General features: G+C 39.8%; 1 protein-coding gene across 1 annotated transcript in view; it reads right to left on the bottom strand.

The window, feature by feature from the left end:
• Positions 1-21,235, bottom strand: part of LOC126456045 (anoctamin-4-like) — a 204,925-nt gene that overhangs the window by 139,555 nt on the left and 44,135 nt on the right. Inside the window, exon 5 of the mRNA XM_050091800.1 lies at positions 20,783-20,881. Within this exon, the coding sequence (XP_049947757.1) occupies positions 20,783-20,881 (99 nt within the window). The remainder of the gene's footprint in view (positions 1-20,782; positions 20,882-21,235) is intronic.

Below are 21,235 nucleotides of genomic sequence, written 5' to 3' on the forward strand. Positions count from 1 at the left end.
CTCCTGATTGCCAAATAACATTTAATACTTGTAAACTGAATTCTTTACTAATGCAGTTCTTAGTTAAATGTTAGACTCCATCTTAACATATTACGTTGCTGTAGAAGTTTGTAGCATTTTTGGTTTGCATGTTGCTATTCCAGTTGCTATGGGTTTATTTACCAACTGTCATTTTTTATTTGTTGTTCACTGTTGCTATCCAAGTTTACATATTGTCATTTTGTTATTTGAAGATAGTAAGTGCCAAGTGGATAAATCAGAACATTTAGAACATTTCTGAGATATCTTTCTGTCAGAGTTCAATAGAGGGGTGACAGCAGGGGAGGCAGCCAGATACACTTGCACCATGTATGTGATAATGAATTTTTTATATATAAAAGGAGTATCGTTTTGACATTAGTGGCTCTACATTCAGGAAGACCTCTGGTGTTTGATGAAGATGCTTTAAATGCATTAATCCACAATGATACATGTCAGTGTACTCAAGAACTGGCAAATGTTATGAAATTTGATCATTCCATCAGTGTGCAACATTTGTATGTAATGAGGAAGATTCAAAATTCAAGTTTATGGGTATCACATGCTCTACAACAAAGTCACAAAAATCAGGGGGTTACCTTATGTGCATCTCTGCTTGCTTGTCATCAGTTGGCTCATGAACAACACTGACCATTCCTGTCATATATTGTTACTGGTGCTACTTAGACAAACATAACAAAACAATAGGAATAGTTGAGGCCAAACAAAGCAGCAACTCCCTGTACAAAGACCTGGGCACATCAGCAAAATATAACATTATGCAGCTGATAGAACAGTGATGGTGTGGTGTACTATGAAGTGCATCCCTGAGGTGTAATCCTGACAGCTGACATTTATTGTCAACAACTGACACAATCCAAGAACAATGACCAGGAAGATTGTGTGTGTGAAGTTATGCTTCTCCATGATAACACCCACCCACATTCTGCTACGATGGCAAGAAACACAACAGCAGATGGACTGAGAAGTCATTCCACATTCAACTTATTCACCTAATCTTGTACCCTCAGAGTTTCACCTTGTCTGCTCTCTATTGAACAACCTTCAAGGAACTTACTTTCCAGATGAAAACGCACTCCAAACATGGCTCAATGAGTTCTTTGCCTCAAAATCATATGGTTTCTACAGTCATGGAATCGAAAGGTTATTCCAGTTTTGGCAGACGGTTGTAAACAATGAAGGAGAATATATTATTGGTGACTAAAGTCTCTGTTAAGTATATCTGTTGTGTTTATTAAACTTATGAAAAATGCTATGCACTTATGCATCAACCCAATAAACTACTGTAATTTCTGCTCTTATTTCTTTATAAGATTTCTGTGACAGTCAGCAGATATTACTCAATTTGAGATGCACTGAATATGTCTGTTGTATATTCAGGTGTGCACACTCTGTAACATACTATGATTTAAAAAGCTTCTAAGTATGTCTCAGTCTACTGGCTTCACTCAATGTTTTTACATTCCAGAGGCCTATTTTTGTTGCCCTGTTCATGCTGAAAGTCATCAACTTTGATTCTGTCTGGCTGTCTTTTTCTGCTATTTCTTTAATTGTGTACTCTAGTGAGTGCCAGCGAGTGGCCCACAGCTCCCTAGTCTATGATATTACAGTGCCTGTGTTGTTCAGAATTATTATGCAATGGTCCTTTGGACATGTATGCATGTCCAACAGAACAGGCACAGCCATTAGGAAATGCATGAAATATTTTTTGCAGTTGTGAATATGGACAACTGTCAGCTGTATAATGGAATGATGACGATGAAAATTTGTGCCAGAACAGAACTCAGACCTGGATCTCCGACTTACCACAAGTGGTCACCTCACCATTAGGCTATCTGAGCATGACTTATGGCCATACCCAAACTTTTATAATTCATCAACCATTTGTCTACAGCCTTCATGTGTACATTCATTATGTATATTCCCATGAAAGGGACACACATGCCTGCATGCATGTCCGAAGGATCTTGGCATCATAATTCTGAACAACACAGGCATTGCAATATCAAATTTATTCATTGGCACTAGGCAAGTGACTTTCAATTAAAGGGAACATACATAGTGAATGGACAAGTTCGAGCTGGAGAGACATGCTTGATGACTGACAACATACAGACGTTTGGGTCTGGCCACTCAAATGGTTCAAATGGCTCTAAGCACTATGAGACTTAACATCTGAGGTCATCAGTCCCATAGACTTAGAACTACCTAAACCTAACTAAACTAAGGTCATCACACACATCCATGCCCGAGGCAGGATTTGAACTTGTGACCATTGCAGCCACGTGGTTCCAGACTGAGGCACCTAGAACCCCTTGACCACAGCAGCCAGTGGTTTGGCCATGAATCATGCTCGGATAGCCTAATGGTAAGAAGACCACTCGCAATAAGCAGGAAATCTATGTTCAAGCCCCAGTCCAATGCAAATTTTCATTGGTGTCAATCCATTATAGGCTGATGGTTGTCCATATTTGCAACTGCAAATACATTTCATGGCCACCTAGTCTGGTGGTGGGGCTGCCATCTCAGGGCCTCCAAATTTGCCCATTTTAATTGTTTAGTCCCCTTGGGTGGCTGGCTTCTCTATACCTAAGAGTCCCGCCTACTCCCCACCCTTTTTATGATTCATGATGAAAGGAAAGTGACAGCATAAGGATAGGTTTAGGACAGGAGGAAAGGACCAATGGGCTATTGGTGGGAAACATTATGTCTGGTTTCTCCCCTTTGGCCACACCAATGTGTGTGATGCTGCTGGAAGCTAAGCTACCACCAGCAAAATCCTTTGGATCCAGAGCACATAAGCATCCTTGCCCACATGGACAGTGTTACTTTAAAGCAGCGTTCTGTGAGGAGGTGTGTGTGTTACAGAGGAGATGTTAAGTTACATTTGGACACTGGACACTCTTGGACTTCATGAGGTGAGATTGGTAGATCGTGGAGAAATCCAAAAGTGAGACAGATATACCTTTTTATACTCTGGACTCACTGGAGAAGATACAGAGCACATAAGTGGTGTTGCACTTTTGTTAATGGACAGAACAAAAGGAGCCTTATGGAATGGAAACTGGTTTCAGAAAGACTGCAGACAGCATGCTTAAAAAACAAACATGGAAACCTTAGATGTACAGAAAAAAGAGATTTATCACTTCTTAAATGACATCATTAAAAGAACCAGCAGGAGATCTTGATTATTATGGAATGCTTGAGAGCAAAAGTTGAAAATGATAATGAAGGCCTGGGAGTGTAATGGGAGACCATGGTATTAGAAAAATGAATCAAAATGGGAATACGTTTACAAATTTTCGTGCCAATCCCAATTTAGTGATTGGAGGTACAGCATTTTCACACACAAATTGCCACAAGATTACATGGGTGTTGACTGTCCACAGAAAGGAAAATCAAGTTGATCATATAGTGCCAAGCAAAAAATTTAGAAGGCCACTGATGGATGCGAGGAATAAACATGGAGCTGATTTGGCAATGATCATCACCTTATTGTCACAAATTTTCAACTGAAAATAAAATCTACAAACAAGAATTATGAAAAACTGAAAAGAAGGTGACGTTGGTAATCTTAGAATAACAGCAAAACTAGAAGAATTCCACACTGAGCTACAAAGCCATGGCGAGCCACTCCAAGAGGCACAGGAAAACAATAAAAATATAATGTTGATGGTACATGGACTCAGGTTACAGACATCTACTGCAGTGTGAGTGAACAGGTCCTTGGCTTTAAAAACCACTTTAAAAAAGACTGTGTGGTGACAGTCGACTGCCAGTAACTTCACCGGCGAAGCGCAGAGTAAACGGTCTTTGGAGACTCGAGCTTCTTTAGCAGTCCTGTCTGCCACTTGACTAGTGATACACGTGTCATGAAATTGTGCATTGTTTTTCTTGTGTTTCTGTAAATATACGAACCATAATAAAAGTGTCTTATCGTAATACGTTGGAGTTTGCGGTGCGTGGTCCGTCACTATAGCCATAAAAACCCACATTGGTGACCCCGAGTTGCGAAAATACGTTGCAGTTGCTCGCTGTGTATCACCGCTTTCGCGCCAATAGACAATGTCGCAGTCTCCAGTTTTTACGGCAGTGCACGACGCCGCGACCGCAGAATGGACATTCGACTGTGAAGCGCAACGCTTCACCCCGTGTGCCACTAATACACCGGGAATGTTCGTATCTCCCGTGTTTGCCTCGCCTGGCCGGATGACTCTAACCTCTGCCGGCATACCACAACGGGTGCTGTACACATCATTGCGGACACCTTCTCTGGCATTCTACACTCGACAGAATGCCCCTTCAGCACAGGACCCCGTAAACCCCGAGTTTCTACCGCACAACATGGACCACGCGGCTGGCCAGTTTCTGGGTCCACATGCACGGCCGCCGTTTAACGTGTCCCGCTTCGCGGCGGTTGTAGGGACACTCGCGCCAACCATGCCGGACCATTTATATGCCTATCCATCCTGCCTCCCCGCGCACACCTCAGGTGACGCACCTGTTGTGGTTCCGCCCCGTCACTCGGCGCTCAATCACGATCTCGCACCTCTGCTCGAGATTTCAGCTGCACCGGCAGTTGACCCGCCCACGTCTGCCGCGCCGTGCTTGTCGTGTGGCCGTACAGATTCTGTGCCTACAAGGACTGGATACCATGTCTCGCCTACACAGCTAATGGACGTTCAACGCAACACATTGCCTACCACTGAGGCCCATCTCACACCAGTGAACACCGTGCAGGATCCCCATGCATTTCGTGCCTCTCCTACAGCCCTGCAAACACTGGCCCCTGGCTGTTTTCCAAAGCTGCCGTCATTACGACCGGACAACCCAGTGACGTGGTTTACCTTGGTGGACAACATGTTGGACATACGCGGTATTGCGGATGACAGCACCCGTTTCGTGTGTTTAGTGAACCACCTGCATGACCACCCTGACCTCATCAGAGACTTATTGCTGAACCCACCTAAGAGCAACAAATATACTTATCAAATGGCTCTCTCGTCCACCAGCCGATACTATTCACAACATAATTTATGACGAGACTTTAAGCGACAGAACACCCTCACAGGTGTGGCAACGCTTGCGTGCACTAGTCGGTACCGAGATCCTGCCGAACTTAGCTCTCTGGGCATTGTGGTTGGTGAAGCTGCCGCAAGAACTACAGTTACATTTGATTCCACATACCACAGTGTCACTCGAGGATAAACTACGGCTGGCGAACCAGGCATACGCCATTATTCGACACAGCCACCTTCCTCCGCGCAGCACAGTGTCTAACACCGCCGAGGTTGGTAACCCTGTGGGTATACTTCCACTGTCGGGCGGTAGAGGCCATGCGCGTGCGTATTGCGGACAGCACACGGAACAGCAGCCACCTAGCAGCCAAGACTGGGAACCACCAGCGGGTCGGCAACAGCCACTCACCACCCCAACCGGGCTAGCGCCTGCCTGCCCCACCTTCCCCCCGCCTGGTGGGATGAGTACAGCCGACTCATACATATGCTGGTTTCACATGACTTTCAGGGACGCCGCTCGCAACTGCCGTCCACCCTGCACGTTCCCAAACGCCGCACGCGGGCCGCAGTAGGCGCCACGGCCCACGGATACAGGCAGGGGCGCCCACAGACATTGCATTCTGTCAGATCCCCCACCCCACGAGGACGTCTGTACTCCTTGGATGTAGGTTCGTGTCGGTATTTTCTCATTGATACCAGAGCAGACGTTAGTGTCATACCTCTCACATTTTCTGTAAAGGACACGACACCAACCAAACTGTCCCTTCGAGCAGCAAATAAGTCGACACTTCGTGTCAAGGGTTTGGCCAAGTTACCTATTGAACTCATACCTGGTAAACAGTTCACTTGGTCCTTCTAAGTGGCTGATGTCGAAGATCCAGTATTAGGCATCGACTTCTTTTTCCACTTCGGACTGTCTCCAGATCTTCAGTCAGCCGCATTATTGCACCACACCTCATCCACGCACATTGCATGTTCAGTCGCCTCTTCAGCCCCCCATCCCCCCCCCAGCTGCCCGACGACCTGGACACCACTCCCATTAAGTGCTCTTCATTGGTGGACAGCCTCACAATTTCCACTGCCCATCTCCAGCCCGAACGCCCTCTAGTCGATGATCTCCATGCTCACAATGCCGAACGGAACTGTGCCAGATCATCGGCAATGCAAGCCCTCACCGAGGCATGACAACTCGTACAACGCCTGCCAACGCGGCCACCACCTGACACCGGAGATGCACCTTGTGGAACTTTGTCGTCACCGAAGCAGACAGCTTCCCTGGCACATCAGGTTAGTGACTCTTGTGTACTACTGATCCCTGTTCACGACGGCCCCAGAATGAGTTCGCCAGCCAAGCTGAACACTATCACGAATGGCACGACACACAAAATTGTCACGACAGATGGGCCTCCAGTGCGCCATAAAGCGCGCCGACTGCCACCACATAAACTATGCCTTGCTAAAGCCGCAGTGGAGGAACTTCTAAGGACAGGCGTTGTTCACCCATCGGACAGTAACTGGTCCTCCCCCATACATTTAGTCCCCAAAAAGGACGGCACTGTGCGCCTCTGCGGCGACTATCGTCGCCTCAACGCGCGGACGGTATTAGACAATTACCCGATACCTCACATACAAGACTTTGCGCAAGTACTTAGCGGAGCATGCATCTTCAGTGTCTTGGACTGCCGCAAGGCATATTTACAGATACCAATGGAACAGAGTGACATCCCAAAGACAGCAGTAATCACACCTTTTGGCCTGTACGAATTTTGTTACATGCCTTATGGTCTCAGAAACGCGGCCCAAACTTGGCAGCGTTTTATAGACTCACTTCTCTTTAACTGCACATATTGCTACGCATACCTCAATGACATACTAATTTTCTCCCCCTCTGACAGGGAACATGAACTCCACCTGGCCACAATACAGGACTTATTGACACGTAACGGAGTCGAGATCAATAATGACAAGTCACAACTCCGCTGAACCGCCGTCACTTCTCTGGGGTACACAGTCTCCTCGGATGGTATATGCCCCCTGCAGGAGTGGGTTGACTGCATTCGTGAGCTACCCCTCCCAGTGTCATTTCGCGAATTATGCCGGTTTTTAGGAACTGTCAATTTCTACCGTCGTAACCAGCCAATGGTGGCAGCAATTCAAGCCCTTTTGACTGATGCATTGGCCGGAAAACAAACCTCAGGCAGTCGCCGAGTACCGTGGTCTGACAACATGGTGAGAGCTTTTGAAGACCTTAAATCAGCGTTAGCATGTAGTGTCACTCTTGCCCATCCTTTGCCAGACGCCTGCATCTCAATTACAGCGGATGCAAGTGGTTTCGCAATCGGTGCAGTCCTACAACAGCATGTCAATGACACGACTCAACCACTCCAGTTTTTTCTGTGGCGACAGTCCGACTGCCAGTAACTTCTTCGTTGGCGAAGCGAAGCGCAGAGTAAACGGTCTTTGGAGACTCGAGCTTCTTTGGCAGTCCCGTCTGCGACTTGACTAGTGATACACATGTCGTGAAACTGTGCATTGTTTTTCTTGTGTTTCTGTAAATATACGAACCGTAATAAAAGTGTCTTATCGTAATAAGTTAGAGTTTTTGGTGCGTGGTCCATCACTATAGCCATAAAACCCACAACTGCATGTCTGAAAGTACACTGAATTTGATCAGCTGTAGGAAGGATATAAAAGCAAAACTAAAAATGAGTAAAACAAGGCAATAGAAAAACTCAAATACAAGCTGAGTACACAGCTACTGAGTCTAGAAAAGAGAAGTGTGAGTAATGATACAAAAAAAGTGGATGAATTATCAAGCTCTGAGAGCAGAAACAGCTGCAGTGAGGGTGATGCTATACAACTATATAGAATCACTCAAATGTTGTCTTAAAAAGGTTTCAATTAGAACAGGCCTGTAAAAAATAAGAGTGGTCAATTGTTTATGGCAGAAGTAGACCAGCTTAGAAGATGGAGAGAACATTTTTCTGAAGTACTGAACAAAGAGCAACCTGAAGAGGGGATGAGACAATGGCATGTGTCGCATGCCACTGAGAGAATCAAAGTAAACACACGAATTAAGGCTGACATCAAAATAGCCCTCAAGCAGATAAAGAATGGGAAGGCTCCAGGAAAGGATAATATTGCACCTGATATTCTTAACACTTTGATGTCATGCCTGTAATATTATGTTTTCTTTTATGTTGCAAATTCGGCCATGCCCATAATATTATGGGCAAAGCATGTTAGTGAGAACATCCAAACTCATATTATGGGCATAGCACTACTCTTTGAATGTTGTGCTGTAATATTACAGGTGTGGCATTCTTTTCAATGTTGAAGGCAACATAATATTGTGGGTATGGCACTCAAAGTGTTAAGCAGATATTGACACCACTGTAAATCTACTGCATGTTTGAGAAGATGTGGACAGAAGAAACCACCAAAGGATTGCAAAGAGGGACTGATTATTAATTTGCTGAAGAAAGTTGGTAGTAATCAACTACAACAAGTGGTGAGACATTGCCCTCCTACTGTATCAAGCAGAGTACTCTGAAGATTAATGCTAAATTGTATTAAAGACTCTGTGGAGTCACAGCTAAGAAAAAGGGAAGCTGGTTTCAGAGAACACTGAACTTATTTTGATCTCATCAATACTTCAGCAGAGTACAGAATGACAGAATGCACACAACCTTACAGTTATTAATTTTGAGAAGGCATCTGACTCTCTTAATAGAAGAGTTATGTGGCATACCTTGGAAGAATATGGAACACCATCACATATTATTAATATTATTAAAGCAATGTATAAGGGATACGAATGTAAGGTGCTCCACAAAGGGAAAATTAATAAACCTGTTCAAAAAAGTATGTTGGGATGAGGCAGGGATATATTCTGTCACCTACCTTGTTCTTGTTGTTGCGGACAGCATTATGAAGAGAGTTGTTGATCGTTGGAGAAGAGATATTCAACGAGGAATGCAAGATAGGCCTGAAGAAATTAATTTTGCTGACAATATATGTCTGGTCTCACAGATGTATTGTGAAATGAATGAAAAAGTGGTAAGACTGGAAGAGGAAGCAGATATCACAGGACTAAAATTAAGTATTCAGAACACTAAGAAAATGAGAATTTGATCTGAAAAACATGCAAAGCTAAGTGGGTATGGAGAGGAAATGGAACAAATAGATTCCTTTGTATAATTAGGAAGTACCATCTGAAAAGATGGGGTGGAGTGGGTTGGCGGATGGGATATAGGGTTGTATACAGAAGGCAAATAGATCCTTTGCCCAACTATACCCTGTCTGGCATAATAAGAGCATCTCAAGACAAATCACCCAGTGACTGTTCAAAAACAAAATAAAGGCAGTGCTCCTGTACAGTTGTGAAATATCAAAGGTAACAAACACAGCTGTACGCTCTCTCAAATCTTCATTAACCTCAGTCTTTGGCAAATTGTAAATATGAAGTGGCAAAATGAAACAGCAAATGATGAACGTGGAAGATAATAGATCGGCTACCTATCTGTGAGCAAATAAAGGAAAGGAAATGTAGGTGGATTGGTCACACAATGCACATACAACAAGGAGCTGTTGAAAAGGCTGCAATAGATTGAAACCTGCAAGAAACATGTAGGTGGATCTGCCCAAAAAAGGTCTGGAAAAGAAAGATAGAAGAAGGAGATATGAAAGCTGGTAAATCATGGAGAGAAGTGAAATGTTTGACTGCCAACAGAACCTGAGGGAAGGTCTTTACTGCTGCCCTATGATACAACAAGAACAACAGGGAATATGTAAACTGTAAGTATGAGTGTGACCTCTTGAAAATTGGCATTGTTACTTCCTAGTCAGGGACCAGCTGTGATATTGCTGTGGTAAGGCCATATATTAGCATGCAAGGTGTGTTCAAGAAGTGTCAAGCATTTGAATGGCACAAATACATGTTTTGATTTGGAGGTACAGAAACCTAATCCCCTTCAAAGTAGTCTCCTTAGTAATGAACACATTTCTCCCTCTGAGCGAGATGGCATAGTTAGCACACTGGACCCGCATTCAGGAGAACAACAATTCAAATCCAGATCCACCCATCTAGAAGTAGGTTATCTATGATTTCCCTAAGTTGTTCCAGGCAAATGCTGGGATGGTTCCTTTGAAAGGACACAGTCAATTTCCTTTCCCATTTTTGGAACATTCTGAGCGTGTGTTTCATCTATAATGACCTCAATGTCAATGGGACATTAAATCCTAATACTCCTGCCTTCTTTCTCATACTTCTTCCAGTGCTCCTACCATTGCTGGAAAAGCTTCCAGAACACTTTTATTGGAATGGTGAGTAGCTGGGACATCACATTCCACACAATGGATTCTCTTGACTCAAATCATGTTCCTTTCAGGGGCATTTTCATCTTGGGAAATAGCCAAAAGTCATTCAGAGCCATTTTGGGAGAGTAGGGACCCTGACTAAACACAGGAAGAAATTCTGAATCAAATGCACAGCATGGGTGTGTTATGATGGAGCTGCCAAGCTTTTACTGCCACAAATACAGTAATGTGCATTACACAGCAGCACAAAGACAATGAAGGATCTCCTGGTAGTATTTCTTTCTGATAGTGTGGCCTTTTGGGGCATACTTTTGATGCAGCAACCCTGTTTAGGGTACTAGGGATACTAACTACTGCTTCCCAATATATTTATTCCTTAATGAAATTTGTCATTAAAAATATATCACTTTTTCAAATCAACAGCTCAATTCATGGAATCAATACTAGAAATAAGAATAATCTTCACAAGGATTTAAAGTCACTTAGTCTTGTATAAAAATGTGTGCATTATTTAGGAACACACATTTTCAATAACTTGCCAGCAGCCTTAAAAAGCTTAAGAACCAATGAAATTCAGTTTAAGAGAAGACTAAAGGATGTATTGGTGGCCGACTACTTCTACTCCATTGATGAATTTCTCAGTAGAACCAACTGATTTGTGTGTGTATGTATATATAAGTACAATCTAACTTCTGCACCAGTTCAGTGCAGTAATGTGTTCATTGTAAATACGTATTTAGTAATTGTATTACACGTTTATTACCTTATAAATAAATAAAAAACTTTTTTATTTTGAATTCAGTGCATTAGTATTTGTAAAATGATTCTTTCATATAGTGTTCATTAAAAAATTATGACCATGCCACTTGGGACCTGTGGAATGGTACATTAGCTTATTTGTTTGAGTTGTAAATATTTGTCATGTATTGTTGTTTTTCTGACATGTTCTGCATCCTGGAGGACCTCCTCACTATGGATCAATTGGAATGAGAGTAAATCTAATCTAATCTAATGAGAGTTGAAAAAACTGTCAACATGATTTTGATATTGGTGCGAACCTGCTGCACTTTTATTGGCATTGGGGTTGTCAAATATTTTCACTGTGATGACTGCAACTTGATTCCTTGGTCATACCCATAAACTTGTTTGTTATTGATTGTGACTGCTTTGTTCAGAAAGCTGAGGTTAATGTTTTCATTTTCCAGTATGATCTACATTATTTCCAGATGTAATTGGTGCAAATTTTGCAGGTACTCTCCTAATACACAAATCATCAGTTAAAATTGAATTACCTAATCAAATGCTTACCCCTATCTCATATGTAAGTTCTCATGATGTGATAAGCCAGTCATCCAAGACCAAAGCTGCACTTGCTCAATAACATTGTATTTCAGCATGCTGAGGGGCTGCCTGAATGAAGTTCACAGTCACTGAAACCCAGACGATTCTTCCAGCTTGCAGCAAACAAGGTTGAATGTGGCAATGGATGAAAAAAAGTTCATGTTGCATATATTAGCAGCAAGTGTGGTTGACTTCTTTGCTTACAAATAAACTTAATGAATAATAAAAACTTGGTCCAACAGTTACGTATCTATAAAGAAATGGGACAAAAAACGACTGCACATCATCACTTTACCACATGTATTTCAGTGCACTGTAAATAATTACTTACAGACCACAGCAAGAAAAGTATGACTGTCACTTCTGACTTCTTGTTTAGTTCCACTGCCAGTTGTTAAGAAGCAGTTATATTCTGCTGTTTTGATACTTATGCATAACAAACCCTTATTTAAATTCACTTAAAACTACATTTAACTCACAGTTTTGTCTTTCTGGTGATTGTACATTTTTTGTCATAAGGAAAAATAGTTGTGCCTGGAAAGTATTAAATTTTCAAGCTTCTTTATGTCTCACAGATGTCATCATATCATATAACACATGTCAAAGTGTCTTAAGTGGCTCTATACAAACTGCTTGAAGGAACAAAAATTTAAGAAAACATTTGTGTTTATTGTTGGTTTCCTTGGAACAGATGTTATCATCAGTGCACAATCAATGTCTGCTAAAATTACTATAAATCTAACAATACACTCTAAGTAAATAAAAAGGATGCACCATGAAGGAATCATTTGAATGGGACAAAAATCAATAGATGTGCTATACAAATACAGATAAACAAATGATCACAATTTCTGAAAAACTGAATGATTTATTCAAGAGAGTGTGCTTCACAAATTGAGCAAGTCAATGTGTTGGTACAACTCTGGCCCTAATGCAAGCAGGTATTCAGCTTGGCATTAACTGATAGAGTTGATGCCAACCTGACTGTCACATGACAACTAGGAGTGATGGTCTGGGATGCCATTTCATTTCATAGCAGGGCAATTTAGGTTGTCATCTGCAACACTCTTACAGCACAGCAGTACATCAATGATATTCTGCACCCCATTTTGTTGCCCTTCATGGCAAGTCAGCAAGATAATGCGTGCACACACATGGTGAGAGTTTCTAGTGGATGGAATTTGGCAATGATATCCCTCAGGAGGACATCCAAGTATTCTATCAGCCAATTAAAAGAGAAATAACTACTTTCATATGGGCCAGAGGTGGACCAATACATTATTGACTTGGTCAATTTGTGAGGCTCTTTCTCTTGAATAAATCACCCAATTTTCTGATATTATAATCATTTGTTTGACTGTAAATGTCCATCACATCTACTGATTACCATCCCATTCAGATAATTCCTTTGCAGGGCATCTTTTTTATAGTCTTAGAGTGTAATATTATACCACCAGCTAATTGTAACATCTACAGTATTTACACAGCAGCATGTATCTACTGGCTAATTAGATATATAAGAGGGCTGACAGTCAGTCTGTATATATTTTACATAATACTCTCACTGGGTAAACAAATTGTTTATTTGAGTTCCAAACAACATGATCACTAGCTTTTGGATCAGGAGTGGTAAAATTTGTTAAAAGGTGAGCTTCTATAATTGCCCACAGGGATCTGTAGTGGAAGTGAATCATGAAAACACTAACAGTATTACTGGACCAAACTACAAATCAGAGCCAGCAGAAGTCACTTTGGGGTTTCTCTACATCTTATAGGTTGGCGATATGTCAGTTTCATGTAGCCATTGGGACAATACTTCCACATAACCAATAAGAGGCAAGAAAAGAGACAGTGAATTTCTAGCAGTGAAATTGAAAACATTCTCTTCTTCAGTACTGTCACAAGGGTTTTTTTTTTCCAAATATGTCATGAGATAAGAGGTATTGAAACCAGCAGCAATTAAATTTGTAATCTTGGTTGCCACAAATATTTGACTTGTTTTTTTATGAGTATGTCAAAAATTATGATGTCATTAGGCTGGAATGTGGCATTTTTTATGAACAGATGAAGCCAATGAATGTGAAAGCTAAACTATCTAGTTGTGGTGATACTGATCTGTAGCTTATCCCAACACCTAGGTTAGGGTAGAATGTCACAGTTTTACTTGTAAAAATTATATTAATAACTTTAGACAGTTTTTTCTTAATTTGTCATGAATTATGATGTTGTGGATAGGTTAGAACCTAACAACACAGGTTAAATTAATTTAATAGTCCTGGTTGTCAAAATATTTGCCTGTTTCTCAGAAACATGTTAGAATTTTGGAGCTTGTGATATACTGACATGAGAATGTGATAAGGTTTCTTTGTCTCTTACTTCAAAACATGTTATCTCTTTCTGTTTCACTCTCACTGGCTGCATAGAACCACCTGCTGACACAAGCCCTTGGCTTCCCATCATACGTAACAGTGAGTGCTGACAACATTCCTGCACAAAACATGTAAATATGCCACTGGACCTAATCTAAGACTTTTAATGTACCACTACAAACAACCAGTGTAGAAGCTACAAAGCTCCATGTGGCATTGATTTCCAATGTTAAAATTGTCTAGGTGGTGCTTAGATGGGTAGTGAATTTCTCATAATGGAGCACCTTATCATACAGATAAGCTATCGGCAAGAAGGCTGAATTCTGCCTCACCAATTAAATATAACTTTCTGTGTAGGGGATGCCAAAACAGACAGGTGTTTACACCAATGTTAAAGGTAATGTAAAGTCATGAAGGATAAATACTTCAATTTGTTTTTGACTGGTGGTGTGTAATCTTTCCTGGTGTATTAAAGGAAAGATAAGACATAAATGGTTGCACCATAAATGACATACTGCAATCTCTGAAGGAGGAAGACAAGATAGTATGGGCAAATATATATCACAGAAATGTTTTCATGCTGTTTTTTGATGACCATTAGTTCATGTGGAAGATATTCTTGAGTGATTTGGTTGTGAATCCCACAAGGTATTATATTCCTCAGGCATTACTGGGTCTTTCAGCACTGTAACATGCCTTGCCACACATGGTTGGGAGAATGTGATTAAGTTTTCAAAATGCTTCCATAACTGTTATATTTTCCAGTTATTCACTCAGTCAGAATTCTGTGAGACAATCTTGATTGTCATTTCAACTGTATTAATTATCTATTATCTCCTTTCACAAGAAGTGCTGCAGACCATTAGTTCCAAATGCCTATACAGATGCACCATCATCATTTTCGAATCATGTAGCTGCTATCTGTCTTCCAAACAGTGATGACTCTGAATATTGGCAGTAGGTAACAGTAATGTGATTCAGCAGAATGCATAATACAATTAGTACATTTAGGAACCTGGTAACCAGTTATTTCTGTTGTAACTTATCATTTGTAGTGCACTATTGGCTGATTTATTTATACAAAACTATGCACTAGAGACCAGTACATAATTACCTGAGACTGGTTGTAGCATATTTTTAATGGTCAGTTTTTATTCTGGGGTTTGTAAATCATGCAGATAGCTCTATATACCAAATTCATTGAAGGATACATCATGAGACAAATGAGGTTTCAAAAAATTATCTAATTTTGATGTAAAATTTGGACCCTGATGATTTATCATTAATAAGCATCCAAAAGTTTACAACATCATTAATTAATGATTTTATTGGATTTTTAGATGTCCTGTCATATCAGGAAACCATTTGGAGTGAGCCAGTGCTTGTTAAGACCTACACATCAACACAAAAGAAACAAGACTGCTAGCTTACTAAAGAAATATTTGTTGTAACCTATTAGTGTGTAACTCTTCGCCGATTTTGAACTATGTCCTTATTCTCTTGATTAATTTCATCATAATTGATCAACTCAGTGTCACTGGATAAGCAGTTTACTAAACTGTGTTCTTGCATACTCCCAGAAAATTTCAGGCACAAGGTCTCACACAAAAAGAAGAAAAAATACCTGATGAAGGTCTGGCATTTGTGTCTTCTGATGAAGTGCATGACTAAGTCTGTGGAAAAGTGCTTGTCCACAACCACTGTGATAATCAATTCTTAAAAAACTACTCAAAGCATAGGACACAGATCAAAGTCAACAAATGTTTGAGCATTAAACAGTGGAAAATCCAGGATGCAATGTAACAATATAATGAAAAGGATATTTGTTACTCAACATATAGCAGAGGTGCTGAGTGGCAGAAAGGCACAACAAAAAGACTGTCAGAAAGTTACTTTTTGGCTAGCAAGGCCATTGTCAAAAATAGACAGCATACACAGACACACACACATACACACACACTCACACCAGCACAACTCACACACATATGACCACAGTCTCTGGCTGCTGAGGCCACACAGCAAGCAGCTGCACATGATAGGTGATGAAGCCTGGCCTGGTGGTGGGGATAAGGAGGAGGCTGGGGTATGAGGGGCTGACTCCAGCTGCCAGAGACTGTGGTTGTGTGTGTATGAGTTGAGTTTGCGTGAGTGTGTATGTATGTGTGTAAGTTGTCTACTTTTGACAAAGATCTTGTTACTTGAAAGCTGACTTCCTGATGGTCTTTTTGTTGTACTTTCTGTGACTCAGCATCTCTGCTATATGGTAAATGGAAATGAGTGTTTGGCATCATTGGCCAGGAGGCCCCTTGCGGTGCAGGTCCGGTCGCCTTGGTGCAGGTCTTATTACATTCAACGCAACATTGGGCAACTTGCATGCCGGATGGGGATGAAATGATTATGAAGACAGCACAGCACCCAGTCCCTGAGCGGAGAAAATCCCCAACCCATCCGGGAATCGAACCCAGGCCCGTAGGACGGCAATCCGTCTTGCTGACCACTCGGGTATCGAGGCGGACTCTGCTATATGGTGACTAGCAACTAATTTTTGAGCATTAATATGCCATCACATACAGTTCCTTAATAATTTAACTAGCCTCATTTCCTTTGAGTAAAAGTAGTACCTACAGAGAAGTAGTAGTCTTTTACCATTTAGTGTATTAATCTAAGTACTGTATAATCATATATGGTGGCTGCACCACACAGAATACAACATTAGAGGAGAGCACAGAATTTTGTGTGTTCCCCAGAATAATAATTTATCATATTCTAGGACATATGCCTAAACAGGCACAACTATTATTTGACAAAAAATGTAATGCTGTCATGAAGATTATTCATGAAAATTGAAAAGGCATCTTTAAATAGTAACAATAAGCAGAAGAATATTTTCTTGTGAACAAGCAAATAGTAGTACTTTACTGCAGCTAAATTATTCATTAGCATATTTACAAAGCTGAAATTTTCTTGTGTCAGTTCATGCAAATCACTACTAAGAAATTTTTGTTTCAGCACTGTCAATAGTTAATTAAATAGTAAACATCCTGCCTCATTTTGGAGCCAGTAGATAGCATTCTCTTTATTGTATATTTTGGTTTAGTCACACAAGTGGTATCATTACTAGTTTTGACTTATGACCAAGTCGTCAACATATGCTCTGTTTAAAGAGAAGGAAAAAGGAAATAGTTAAATACTAGGAAACTAAACTACAAATCAAAATAACATCTATACAGAACCATATGTACTTTAATACATTACACAGTAACTTGCCAACTGAAGAAGCCCAAAGAAGCATTCATAATGTAGATATATCTGCATTCTGATTGTCAGCACTAAAGGCAACAGTTGGCTACATAATAAAATAAAGTAACTCTTTTAACTCATATATAAGATTAAACCATGGAAAGTCAAGGATGGAATAACAATGATAAGGAAAAGATATTTATGTTATTAATAGCCATTAAGCTGTGAGCTGTCTATGACTGTATCTTCTTGTTTATGGATTATTAATTAATAATATTCTGTCATTAGTTACAAACTGTATTTTATAATTGTTGTCCAATGTGTTTCAGAGCTACAGCACTATTTTTCAGGGCTGTATGGATACTCTGGGTGTTACATGTGGTACAGCTTCTCACATACCACTGACAGAATGATATAGTTGTTAGATTTAACAAGATAAACTGTTCCTCAGTTGGGAGTAATTAGATAAAGGTAGAGAAATGAGAGGAATAAAATCTACTAACGAATTACTTGAGTCTGACCAAACGACTTGCCTCATGTGCATTGGTGAAAATCTTCCACATTTGCACTTACATTTTGAAACTATTTAACATATTTATTACAGTACTGCATGAGTCAAATGGTGCATATTAATCAATGCAAATGTTGGTTTTTCACCAATGCAGAAGACATAAGTCTTGAGTCAAACTCCACTAATATTTCACTAGACTTTATTTCTCTCATTTTTCTAGCTTTATCTCATTGGTTCCACCCAAGGTACAATTTATCTCATTAAATCTGATAACTGTCTCATTCTGTCACTCTTACGTGAAAAACTGAAGAACATGTGACACCTAGTCTATCCTACAGGACTTGAAAATGGATTTATAGCTCCAAAACATGTCAGACAGTGATTAGAAAATAAAATTTGTGACTGACAATGGAAGATTATTAATGAATAAACCCTAACCAAGGACAAATTAGATCACCATTCCCCACATACAGATGGCATTAAGTTGCAGACAGGTAAAATGAAAAAGATTACTAAAATATTTAAGCTTTCAGACAACATCCTTCTTCCAAAATTGAAAACACACATTCGCACAATCACAATTCACACACTCATGGCCACAGCCTCTGGGCACTGGTCAGGATCCAGCATGCAGGGACTGTTTCTATGTTTCTGTGAACGGTGTTTGTGTGAGTGTGTCTGTTCTTTCTATTTCAGGACAAAGGACTTTGTACAAAAGCTTAAAAAATCTAGCAGTCTTTTTTTTATTGGGACTGTTTGCAATGAACACCTCCTCTATGTGGTGGTTGGAAATATAGGGTTAACAAAGTTCACAATGTAAAATTGAGTGTGTAAGAAAGAAAGCCTCCTCTGAGCAAAAGCTGGGTGCGGATGGGTATGTGTGTGTGTGCGAGTGTATACCTGTCCCTTTTTCCCCCTAAGGTAAGTCTTTCTGCTCCCGGTATTGGAATGACTCCCTACCCTCTCCCTTAAAACCTACATCCTTTCATCTTTCCCTCTCCTTCCCTCTTTCCTGATGAAGCAACTGTGAGTTGCGAAAGCTTGAAATTTGTGTGTGTGTTTGTGTTTGTTATTGCCTCTATCAACATACCAACGCTTTTGTTTGGTAAGTCACAGCATCTTTGTTTTTAGATATAAAAAACTACTTAATTACTTATGTAGATGAACTAAACACGAGCTAGAAGCAGAACAGATGATGTCCTCCTGCTGACTTGATCTGTGAATAATTAAACTAGTGTCTGGCAGTTGCATGTTTACATTCAAGAGACCATATGGAATAACTGATAAATGAAGCTGTTTTTAGACTAGGGCAAGCAAGCATAAAAAGGGACCCTAACAAAAAAATGAAGAAAAAACTTCATACCAGAACAAAAAATACTTGACAAAAAGGTTTTCATTCTGACAACTGACTTCAACATAAAATACTGCATAAGATAAGATAACATATAATAAATGCTCGAAGTTAGGGGTGTATATGATAAAATGTATAAGCCAAATAGGCAGAGTTTTTAATGCTTTCTTTAGAGAACATTTCAATATATTCCATCAGTCCAAAAAGTTTGGAGACTGAATGAATAATAAAAATTGAGAAAATTCAAAATGGTAAGTTTTAATGTTTTAATGCTTCAGATGTTCTGCATAGTACCCCCCCCCCCCCCCCCTCCCTGCAAAAAGAGAAATGAAGAAGAAGATGAGTACAATGCATGGAAAGTCCTTCTTTGGGTTGTTATTCAACTCGCACATCCCATTCACAACTTCTTTGGTATTGGCAAACCATGAGAGACCCAGTCTCCACAACTGACCAGTAAAATCCACATCTGTGATTTGCAGTTGTTAGTTCAAGCTGCCACAGTATTTACTGCACTGACCTCAGCTCTACGCCAATAATAAAAGCAATTTTGGAGATTTTTGAATGGATGGTGTAGGTAGTAATGAAACAGCTTTTGGTTCTCTTTTTTGAGAAATGCAGAGATAAAGCAGGAGGCATAGATTAATATCTTGACATCTGTGATTATGTTCCTATTTGAGTAGGCTTGAAGGGCATTAAATGTTTACTAGTCAAAAAAATACCCACGTCGGGGTTAAGTGAACAAAGTGACTACCACAACAAAGCCTTTTAAAAAATTATTTTTGCTCTATTATGATGCAATATCATCTGATGACTTGGTAATATGTCTATAACTGGAAGTGATAACACTTGTATGACCTAATGCTGAAATACACAATATTTAAAAAATTACAAGATGGTCAAATGAGTACAATATTTAAAAAAATTACAAGATGGTCAAAGTGTTCATAAGGCAGTATGCCTTGTCTGTGTAAATAATATTCTCTGATTATCCATAAGTAAAACTCACACAAGCAGAAATATTTACAGCAAACTGCAAAACCACAAATTTTATTGTTTTTCGTTTCATTTGTCTAATTACCAGGAAACTACAATGAGAGATTCTGTTCCTATTATGAGAGACCCTGTTCACAGATCTTGGCATTCTGGCCACATATTTGAGACCCTGCAATAAAACTGCATATTAATGTGATAAAAAAGCTTTCTATTACACAGTAATTTTCATTTTGTAAACCAAGGATTGATGATCTTCAACAGTTTGTTATTATCTTGTACTACACGATGAATATATACTTGATTGTGGCCCTTCATACTATCTGAAAACATCAATAGTAATAAGACTTTCAAAGGTGCTAAACACTTTTATTTGCATATTCACTTAATGGAAAATTTTCCTCCACTCACTCCATAAAGTGTTAATAGTTAAAGAAAGAAATATATGCAATGCTACATCATATTGTTGATTTATTTTAGTTTATCTATTTGATTACAAGATGAAATGCTGAACTATAATGATTCCCTGGTTTATTTAAGATCATGAGGTTACACTATACACACAGTTTTCTTTTTATTTTTCATCTTTTTAAAGTTTACATACCTTAGTAGGCATTTTCAAATTCATTACTTCTGCATATCTCGTCAAGGCTTTCCATGGAATGTGGATTTTGAGAAAGAATGTTTTCTGGTCAAAAGCCATCTGCAAAAAATTAAAACAATTAGTCAGCATTGAATTTTCCAGAGGAATGCTGAAAACCACATCAAATTTAAATTCCACCTGCAGGAAGAAACCTTTGGACAGGAAGAAAAATGTGTTTTTGCAGAATTATATAACAAAAGAAACAAGAAAGTACCAAATAATGGCAGAGACATTACCCTCAAGGAAATCAGATGCAATATTTTATAATGGTTGTTGCTGAACAATTTGAATATCAGATTGAACCAAGGATGAATTAACAATATGGAATTCTTTATGAATTGAGAAGTTGTCAGAATATATTTTTGCTCTAAAAATGATGTAAATATAACGATAAGGCACTTCACTGGCCAGTAC

This window comes from Schistocerca serialis, chromosome 2 (assembly GCF_023864345.2).
Source record: "Schistocerca serialis cubense isolate TAMUIC-IGC-003099 chromosome 2, iqSchSeri2.2, whole genome shotgun sequence".
In the NCBI taxonomy this organism is placed as follows: domain Eukaryota; kingdom Metazoa; phylum Arthropoda; class Insecta; order Orthoptera; family Acrididae; genus Schistocerca; species Schistocerca serialis.